General features: G+C 51.4%; 1 protein-coding gene and 1 pseudogene across 1 annotated transcript; one reads left to right on the forward strand and one right to left on the reverse strand.

Annotated features, from left to right (window-relative positions):
• Positions 1–712: 712 nt before the first annotated feature.
• Positions 713–8,614, reverse strand: Ech1 (enoyl-CoA hydratase 1). The gene is made up of 10 exons (XM_006981976.4): positions 8,457–8,614; positions 7,950–8,154; positions 7,749–7,837; positions 3,260–3,381; positions 3,131–3,179; positions 2,880–2,944; positions 1,643–1,713; positions 1,488–1,559; positions 1,093–1,243; positions 713–971 (listed from the first exon to the last, which is right to left on the reverse strand). The coding sequence occupies exons 1-10, from the start codon at positions 8,497–8,499 to the stop codon at positions 867–869; spliced, it is 972 nt and encodes a 323-aa protein (XP_006982038.1). The 5' UTR covers positions 8,500–8,614; the 3' UTR covers positions 713–866.
• Positions 4,273–4,724, forward strand: LOC121824849 (small ribosomal subunit protein eS25 pseudogene; annotated as a pseudogene).
• Positions 8,615–10,430: the final 1,816 nt, after the last annotated feature.

Genomic DNA, 10,430 nt, shown 5'->3' on the forward strand with positions numbered 1-10,430 from the left:
CATGGACCCATGTGGTGGAAACAGAGAACCAATACCTTACAAATACACATACAAGTAAATAACAAAAGCAACATTTAAAAAAAGATGTTTAGGGGTTGGGGATTTAGCTCAGTGGTAGAGCGCTTGCCTAGCAAGCACAAGGCCCTGGGTTCGATCCTCAGCTCAGAAAAAAAAAAAAAGATGTTTATTCATGTATTTACACACACACACACACACACACACACACACACACACACACACACACACACACACGCTGTCTCCTTGTACACCAGAAGAAGGAATCTGATCTCAATACAGATGGTTGGGAGCCACCATGTGGTTGCTGGGAATTGAACTCAGGACCTCTGGAAGAGCAGCCAGTGCTCTTAACCTCTGAGCCGTCTCTCCAGGCCCCAAATCAATGTTTTTAAAAGAGACAGAGAGATGGCCCAGTAGTTAAGAGCATCTGCTGCTCCTGCAAAGAAAGAACAAGAAAGGAGAAAGAAGTGAGGCTGAGGACTGTAACCAGGAGCTCAGACCAACAACACCAGGTCTCCTGTGCTGTGCCACACCTGACTGGGGGCAGGCCCAGGGAACAGGTGTGGCCTCAGCCTTCTGCCGCCTCAGTTCCCGGCACACTTCCTCTTGGCCCAGTCAGATCCACCTCCCAACCTTCCCAATTGCCCTCAATTGGGCATCTGAGCCCCCACCCACTACAGTAAAGACACCAAGCTGTGTTTAAATTTTATTGTTCACAGTGAAGATAAGGCCTGGGACTGAAAAACTAAGTCATAAAGTTCTACACTGGGAGACCCCGTGGAGGAAGGCACTGAGGGAACCATCCCGACTCTCCATGGAGCCTTCCTCTCTCAGGATCAGGAAGGCGCTCAGAGCTTGGAGAAGGTGACACTTTTTGTGTCCTTCTTCTCCATGGCTGCCTGGACCGACTTGATGATGTCCTGGGTCTGCAGCATGCTCATGTTCCAGGTGGCCTGGATCAGAGTGTGGGAGAGACCGGCAGGGCACCAATCAGAGGAGGGCCATGCCTGTGCAGATTCCCTAGCTGATGGCTCTGGACCAGGGAGGGCCATGATTGGTGTAGGCGGGCCTTACCATGTAGTCAAGGCTCTCGTCCACAGAATGGTCTCGGGAGTAGATTAGGTTAATTTTTGACCCCTGCACAGCCACGGGGCTCTTGCTGGAAATCTCAGCTGCCAGGGCAAAGGCTGCATTCAACATGACGTCCTTATCTGGGAACACGCGGCTGCCAGGGAAGGAACAGGTAAGAGGGACCTTCTCCCTCTCCCCTGTGGACGGCCAGGTGGCCTCAGAGAAAAGGGGAAACCCCAAACAATGGGCTCAGCCACAGGGTGATGCTCAGAGGAAGAAACAGCCGCTCTGAGAAAGGCCATTTGGACTCTGTGGTGAGGATACAGGAGACCATGGAGCCCCACCCTGGCCTGGATGGCCCTGTGTCCCTCCCTGCCACCAGCCAGTCAGGGGCCTACCTGACCAGTCCACTGTCCAGCGCCTCGTCAGCCATCATCTTCCGGGCGGTGAAGGTCAGCTCATTGACCAGGCTGCATAAGGGGGAGGGAGATCAGGAGCGGCTGTCATCCCCGGCTCTGACCCCTCCTCTCCGGGTCACTGTCACCCCTCTCACCTCTGGTTCCCGATGACCTTGGGCAGCCGCTGCAGGGTTCCCACATCGGCAGCCAGACCGATATCCACCTCCTAGAGGGCAAGAGTTATCAGTGTTTGCTCTGCGTCTGCTACTGTTTCCACACAAGCTCAGTGCACCATCATCCACTGCCTGCAGAGGATTCAGCACCCTCCAGCTCAGACACTCTCAAGATGCTGTTGCTACCTGGCCCCCCAGCTTGCTCACAAGGCCCTTTCCAGAACCCTGGGCTCTAGCCCGCCTCCTCCCCTCCCGGCACAGACGGCAGCATTCCCAGCCGTCTGTGCATGCTGCCGTCTGTGCATGCTGCCGTCTGTGCATAGACCACTAGCTCACTGGTGGAAGTGCCCAGGATGACATCCTCTACAGCCGAGCCTGCGGCCGCTTTCAGTGCTGGGCAGTGCCAACTCAGAGCTTTTTTTCCACTTGCGCCCTCTACCACTGAGCTACATACACCCACAGCACCCCTACCCCACCCCCACCCTTCTGACACTGTCTCCCTGGGTAGCTCAGGTTGGTCTGTGTGACGGCTCCTGTTTACTGTCAACCTGACAGAACCTAGAGATCAGCTCTGACGTGCTATCTTTTTTTGTTGTTGATTTGTTTTTTCGAGACAGGGTTTCTCTGTGTAGCCCTGGCTGTCCCGGAACTCCCTATGTAGACCAGGCTGGCCTCAAACTCCTGCCTCTGCCTTCGAGTGCTGGGATTAAAGGCGTGTGCCACTCCTCCAGCATGAGGGCAGTGCATTAATTGACTGCATTAACTGATGCAGTCAATGTGAGCGGGACCCTGGCCCGGGGGGCTGGGCACCAGCATGCACTGCTCTCTTCTGACGGCACTGGTAATGTGACAGCGAGTCAAGCTCTCGTTGCCTTGACTTCCCCGCCACGATGGACTGTACCTGGAACTGTGGGCTAAGATAAACCCCTTCTCTGTAAACTGCTTTTCCATTTTATCACGGCAACAGGAAAAGAAAGCATGGCACCCTCCACTCACTCTACAGCCCAGGCTGCCTCAGTCTCTGAGGCTGAGGCTTACAGGTGTGCCTCTCCATGCCCCGCCTCATAAGGTGTGGTTCTTACACCTTCTTCCAGGAAGCCCTCGGGACCAGCTGCCTTGGCCTGCACTGTCCCTGCTTGGGGCGGGGGGGGGGGGGGCATTCTGTGGCTGCCTAGCAACACAAGGGTTCCGGAAGGGAAGAGCTCAGGAAGTGCCTCACCTTGACCTGGAAGAAAGCATCCTGGGCACAGTAGCGAATGTCACAGGCAGAGATGAGGTCCACACCTGGAAGGAAAAGGCCAGGGACAGTGAATAATGACAGGAACCAAGTCCCCTCCCCAAACACGGGGACACAGCTGGGGACCAGGTCTAAAGGCAACATCTGGGCTGAGGTCACTGGGTGGGGGTGGGGGTGGGGGGTGCAGAGGGTTAGCAGCCTCACCTAGTGGTGGCCAGCCGCTACAGACTCACCTGCACCAACGCAGCCTCCGTGAATGGCAGCAATCACTGGCTTGGGGCACTAGAATGGAAAACGAGGGTTGGGGCCAACTCTGGCAGAGGCAGGGTAGGCAGGAGGGATGCCACCCAGCCCTGAGTCACCTTCTCAATGACAGTGAAGGTTTTCTGGTATCTGCTGATGAGGTCACGGAGGTACCAGGCCATGCGCGCCACATCATCTCCTGGGGGCTGCAGGAGGCTTGCCATGTCCACGACATCAATGCCTGGTGAGAAGGCATGAGGGGGTTACTTAGCTTCCACGGCCCCAATTACTACCCCGGCCAGGGCTCAGAACCCAGGAGCTGTGGGTCCAGACACAAACATCTCCACAACAGAGAAAGAAGCTCACGAAGGTCTGGGGTACCAGGGAGTTCCTGTAGGACACCAGCTATCTACTTGTTGGTTTGTTTTGCTTAAGACAAGGTTTCTCTGTGCAGCTCAGGCTGACCTCGATTTAGAGTCTCCAAGTTTCAGCTTCCCCACTGCTGGGAATGTTGGTGTTCCCAAAAAAGACATTGTCCATGACCAGTAAACTATTCCTACACAGCTAGGGGGAGCCTGGGAGCCCCGTCTTCCAGCCCACGCAGAAATATAAGAAGTCCTAGCTGGTTTGTGGTCCTGGAAGAGCACTTGCCTATTACTCGCCAGTGAGGTGGAGGGCATGGCTCTGTGCTAAAGTATTGGCTAAGAATTCACAGACCTGGGGGTGTGGCTCAGTGCTGGAGCACCTGCCTAGAACGCAGAAGTCTTGGGTTCATCCTCAATGTTTTAAAAACCAATCCAAAAGCCGGGTGGTGGTGGCCCACGCCTTTAATCCCAGCACTCAGGAGGCAGAGGCAGGCGGATCTCTGTGAGTTCGAGGCCAGCCTGGGCTACAGAGTGAGATCCAGGACAGGCTCCAAAGCTACACAGAGAAACCCTGTCTCGGGGGGAAAAAAGTCCAAATAAAGACAAAATCCTTCAACCGCATGCCTGGAGCCCAGCACTTGGGAAGCAGAGGTAGAAGGGATTGCTTTAAGTTCGAGGCCAGCCTGGTCTACATACTGAGTTCCAGGACAGCCTGGGCTACAGAGTGCAAAACAGTCTCAAAATAAATAAACTAAATAAACCAGAGAGCGGCAGAGATTCCTCAGGGTTAAGAACGCTTGTCGCAGACATCGCAGCAAGGCCACCTCCTCGGTCACGGCCACTCCGAGCTGCATCATGCCACCCAAGGAGGAGAAGAAAGATGCTAGAAAGTGGCCAAAAGAAGACTTTGAAGACACAGCAAGCAAGTCTGGTGGCAAGGCCAAAACGAAGCGGTCCAAAGGCAGCGGTCAAGACAGGCTCAACAACCTAGTCCTGTTGGACGAAGCTCCATACGGCAAAGTCTGTGCTCTCAAGAGACTGAAGAGTGGCCGTTCCTTGGCCAGGGCAGCCCTCCAGGAGCTACTCGGTGAAAGACTTAGCAAGCTGGTCTCAGAGCACAGAGCCCAAGTCATTTCCACCCAAAACACAAAGGTGGAGATGCCCGGCTGCTGGCGAAGATGCAGGAACAGGTTCAAACAGCTGTACATTTGGAAAATAAAACTTTATTTAAAAACAAAGAAAAAAGCACCTGTTGCTCTTTTGGGGGTGGGCTTTGGGAGGTCCAGTTCCCAGCATTGATGTAGTCGCTCACAACCATCTGTAACTTCTTTTGGGGGGAGGGAAGCTCAAGACAGGGTTTCTCTGTGTAGCTCTGGCTGTCCTGGATCTCGCTCTGTAGACCAGGCTGGCTTCGAACTCAGAGATCCGCCTGGCTCTGCCTCCTGAGTGCTGGGATTAAAGGCGTGCGCCACCGCCCGGCACCCCCAACTATTTTATTTTATGTGTATGGGTGTTTTGCCTGCATGTGTGTCTGTGCACCAGGCACATGCCTGATGCCAATGGAGGGCAGAATGGGGTATCAGATCCTGGAACTGGAGTTAAGGGCGGTTCTGAGCCACCACAGGGGCTCTGGGAGTCAAACCCCAGGACCCTGCAGGAGCAGCCGCTGCTCTTCACCACTGAACGGTCCGCCCCATGCTGTCAGTTCCTTTGTTTTTATCTTTTTCGCCACCAGTGTATCCAGGCGCTTGGGGCAGGGCTAGGTATGCAGTAGGTGCTCAGTTACTGGATAATTCAGACAACACCACAATCCTTGGTCTCATGTGGAGACAGACAAGTGAATAAGAAAGTGCATTTTCAATTCAGACATGACTACACAAGCCTGTAATCCCAGTACTCCATGAGGGTGAAGCTGGGGCGGTCTCGTGTTTAAGGTCGTTTGAGCTACTAATGAAACCCTGTCTGAAAAAGGGCCGGGCAGGAGTGATAGCTCCTTGGGTAAAGTGCTAGCTACAAAAGCATGAGTAAGGGGGTTGCTCCCCAGGACCCCTGTGAAAACCGGGTGGGCACAGCAGCCACCTGTAATTGTATAATTTGTTTTTAAGATTTATTTATTATTCTGCCAGCATGTGTCCCTGCAGGCCAGAAGAGGGCACCAGATCTCATTACAGATGGTTGGGAGCCACCATGTGGTTACTGGGAATTGAACTCAGGACCTCTGGAAGAGCAGCCAGTGCTCTTAACCACTGAGCCACCTCTCCAGCCCCTATTGTTTAATATTTTGTTTGTGTTCTGACAATTAAAGCTTGCCTGAAGATCAGAGGGTAAAGCTAGCCACTAGTTAACCATAGAGGCCAGGCCGTGTTGATACAAACCTATAATCCTTGCACTTGGGAGGAGGAAACAGGAGGATCAGGAGTTCAAGGCCACCCTGGGCTACACGAGATTGAACCAATCTAAAGGAGAAACAGAGCCTGGAGGTGGTAGTGCATGCCTTTGATCCCAGCACCTGAGAGGCTCAAGCCTTTGATCCCAGCACCTGAGAGGTGGAGACAGTAGTATAAAGTGGGTAGAGACAGGAACGAGTGCCCATTCAGTCTGAGGATTCATAGAGACAGGAGGGCTCCCCATTCAGCTTCAGGATTTGCAGAGGTAAGAAGTTACTGGTGGCTGCTCTGCTTCTCTGATCTTTCAGCTTTCACTCTAATATCTCACTCTGGGTTTTTATTTAATAAGACTAAGTAGGATCACAATTCAACCTGTAATCTCAGCTTGGACTCAAGAGTAAGGGGACCCTGGAGCAAGCTGGCTAGTCAGACTAGCTTGCCTGCCAAACTCCAGACTCAGGGAGACACAAGCGCAATGTATAAGGTTGAGAGCAATCAAGAAGGACATTGGACATCAACCATGCTAGTGCCTTCATACATGTACACACACATGCAAAAATATAAACAATCCCCCCCAAATAATAAATAAGAGGTGGGCGGGACAGCAGGTTAAGGCAGGAGGATCAGAAATTCAAGGTCAGCCTGGCCTATACAGTGAGACCTCATCACAAAGAACCAACTAGAAATTTAAGGACTGGGAAAAAAAACAACCAAAAACCTGAAGTTAAAAAAATCACTGGGTGTGTTTCACAGCAGAACGGAGATGCCAGAAAAAGCCATGGTAATAAATGGAGAAGGATCCAAAGAGGAGAAAGGTCAGTAGAGTGACTTCTACATCCGTACTGTGTGCTCAGTTATTGCAAAAGCCTGTGACTATGATAACACACTTGGCTGACACCAATATAGGCTCTCAGAGGTCCACAGCCTTGTTCAAGGTCACAGGTCCACTATGGGAATTCTGTCATGTTCTGTTGTACTAATTTCTATATTTGAATTTGTGGGGAGGGAATTCTGGGTTTTATGCCAGCCCCTGAGTACATTCACATGTGAATATTTTAAAATAGACTTTAAAAAAATAGCTGGTCTAGCCTGGTGGTGGTGGTGCTGCACACCTTTAATCCCAGCCACTCTCGACGCAGAGGCAGGCAGATCTCTGTGAGTTCGAGGCCAGCCTGGTCTCCAGAGCGAGTTCCAGGAAAGGCACAAAGCTACACAAAGAAACCCTGTCTCGAAAAACCAAAAAAAAAAAAAATCAAAACCCTAGTTGAGAACCACAGCAGGGCCAGCAAGACGGCTCAGTGAGTAAAGGCGTTTGCAACCAAGCCTGACCAGTGACCAGCTGAGTTCCATCCTGGGGAAGGAGAGAATCAGCTCCCCAAAGCTGTCATCTGACTTGTTTAGTCACAAGTCACACACACACACACACACACACACACACACACACACACACACACGTAATTTTTTTCCGCTGGACAGGGTTTCTCTGTGTAGCTCTGGCTGTCCTGGAACTCTCTCTGTAGACCAGGCTGGTCTCGAACTCTGAGATCCACCAGCCTCTACAGAGGTGTGCACCACCAGCTGATTTTTTTTTTTTTTTAATTAAGCACTGCAGAAGAAAAGGAGTTCAAAGCACTGATCAGGTATGGTGTCATGCATGTTTATAATCCCAGCATTCAACATTCAGGAAGCTGAGGCAGGAGAATTACTTCAAGTTCTAGACCAACCTAGTCTAAATAGAGAGTTCTAGGCCCGCCACAGCTACTTAGGGGGAGGTACTCAGCAAAGAAAGCAAAGGAAAAGGCAGCATTGCGGGCGGCTTTGCCAGCAGGCAGGAGGGCCAGCAGGGCGAGTCCTACCTGAAGTGAACATCTTCCCTGCACCAGAGATTACAACAGCCCGACAGTCGGAGTCTTCTGATATCTTCTGGAAGCATTCCACCAACTCCCTGCAGAGGAGCAAGAAGAGAAGGGCTGTACCTGGAGTGAGGCGCCCCTGCGCCCCTGCGCCCCTGCCCGCGCCTGCCCACCCCTGCCTCCTCTCAGCCTGCATCTGCAGACCTCCAGAAAGCCCGGTTCATGGCATTCCTCTTCTCTGGCCGGCTGAGTTGTACGTGGAGAACATGCTTCTGGGCCGATGTCACTTGAATCGATTCATAATTGTGGTCTGAAGACACCTCAGGGGCTCTCTTGCGGGCCTCTTGTGCAGAAGCGCTCAGAGAGCGAAGGCTGACGTTGCCGTACAGCTGGGTAGTACCTCTCAGCTCTGGGGAGAGATCGGAAGGGCCTTGGAGATGCCAGGATGGGGACGCGTTCACAGCACACACCTAAGTGACGCCACACAAGTCCCTCAGGGACCCTGGCCTGACCAGACACAGCTTTTAAGGTTAGGGTGTGCTTAGGAGTGGCTTCGGTCTGAGACTAGAGTTAAGACCCAAGCTTGCGGACAGAGAATGCAGATCGGAAGACAGGCCTAGAAGTTATCATTTCATGAAACTACACAGGGGCTCCTGCGTCTATAACAGGACTACACAGCAACAGGTGCCCACAGATTAAGGGGTAACTCACGCTGCATCAGCAGGCTGCGCAGAGTGCTGGAAACAGTCATCATCCTGCAGCCCTCTCACCCGACACTCTGGAGCTGCAGCGATGCTCTATGGGAGAAAACAAAGGGGGCGGGCACAAATGTCCGCCATGTCGGTCAAGGGCATCGAAGCCACCGCAGCCGTCGCCTTCTAGTAGTGAGGCCCGCCTAGTTCGCCATCTTTAGTAAGGGCAACCCTAAACAGCACTCCCTCCTGTCTCATGTGCCGAGGACGTTACATAAAAGTCCGACCTCTGGCCCAGTGGGAAGCTGGCCTGAGAAAGTGTTTGGCTGCTGGAAAATTCTGTGTAAAGTTCATCGCAGCGCTGTGTTATAACAAGAAACTTGCAGACAACTGAGATCGTCCAAGACATAATGGCAGCAGCCTAGAAATCTACAGTCCTTGCCTGGATATGGTAACAAAAAAGTTGCTAGGATACAGGCAGGCTAGAATTAAGCGGTTTTAATTCCCTTACCACCTGAAAGTGGTACAACTTCCCGCGGGCCTTGGGAAGCTGGCCCCTGGACCAAGGAAGGCACTGGTTCATGGTTTCCGGACTCGTCCTGGTGCTTAGGCAGGAGTAAATGGCTCTCAAGCCCACTTCCCTTGGTTCTGTGGTACCAGTGGAGCATAGGCCAGCACTCCACCACTGCACAATCCCTAGCCTCTCCTTTTTTTATATAGGGTCTGTATAAACCTGGGGCTGGCCCGGAACTTGCAAGGATCCTCCTGCCTCCTGAAAAGGAGTGGTATGCACCAACATATCAGCAATTAAACTCTAAAAAGAACCCAAAAAAGCTCAGTGTGGTGGCTTGCGTCTTTAATCCTAGCACTCAAGGGGCAGAAGCAGGTGGATCTCTGTGAGTTCAAGTCCAGCCTGGTCTACATAGCAAGTTCCAGGACAGCTAGAACTACGTAGATAGACCCTGTCTCAAAATAAAATAAATGTCTTTTTTTTCTTTCTGTTTTTTTGTTTTGTTTTGTTTTGTTTTTGTTTTGTTTTTCTTTTCTTTCTTTGTTTTTTTTTTGTTTGTTTGTTTTTTTTGTTTGTTTGTTTGTTTTTTAAGACAGGGTTTCTGTGTAGCCTTGGCTGTCCTGTCCTAGGCTTTGTAGGCTGGTGTTGAACTCACATAGATCCGACTGCCTCTGCCTCCCATGTGCTGGGATTAAAGGTGTGCACCACCACACCCTGCCTGCTATACTATTAACACACACACACACACACACACACACACACACACACACACCTGAAAAAGTACTGAGAAAGCATTACCCAAGAGCATAAACTACTGTGTAAGTGTGCTCCTTAGGGGGATGTTTACCAAGAGGGTGAACAGATGTCTCTGGGCCAGTGGGATATTTCCTTCTTCATGAATGTGTGCTACCCAGACTTACAATGAGATAGGCAGGCTTTTTTCAAGAGAAAGATGTAGCAGCTATCAGGAGTGAGTAGTGTTTTACTTTCTATTCAATAGAAAACTGAAAGTCCTATGCAGATACCAACATGGGAGAGAAAAGGACAGCCTAATTTCAGCTAACAAACAGCACAAAGAGATTGTTGTCTTTATTTAAAAAAAAAAAAAAAAGCCGGGCGGTGGTGGCGCACGCCTTTAATCCCAGCACTCGGGAGGCAGAGCCAGGCGGATCGCTGTGAGTTCGAGGCCAGCCTGGGCTACCAAGTGAGCTCCAGGAAAGGCGCAAAGCTACGCAGAGAAACCCTGTCTCGAAAAAACCAAAAAAAAAAAAAAAAAAAAAAAAAAAAGACCAGAACTTTAGGTCCAGAAACCCTGGGACAAATGGCTAACTGTGGTGCCTATTAGCATACCAAGGCACACACTGGTTAAGTCTGTGCCTGTGACTCCTCAGCATCCCCTACCCCGAAGTCTTGGGTTTCTCTTCTCCCAGCTTCTCATTCCTATATAACCTTGCCATTTTGGCCATGTGACCTCTTTGCCCC

The sequence above is a fragment of the Peromyscus maniculatus genome, chromosome 1, assembly GCF_049852395.1.
Source record: "Peromyscus maniculatus bairdii isolate BWxNUB_F1_BW_parent chromosome 1, HU_Pman_BW_mat_3.1, whole genome shotgun sequence".
Lineage (NCBI taxonomy): Eukaryota > Metazoa > Chordata > Mammalia > Rodentia > Cricetidae > Peromyscus > Peromyscus maniculatus.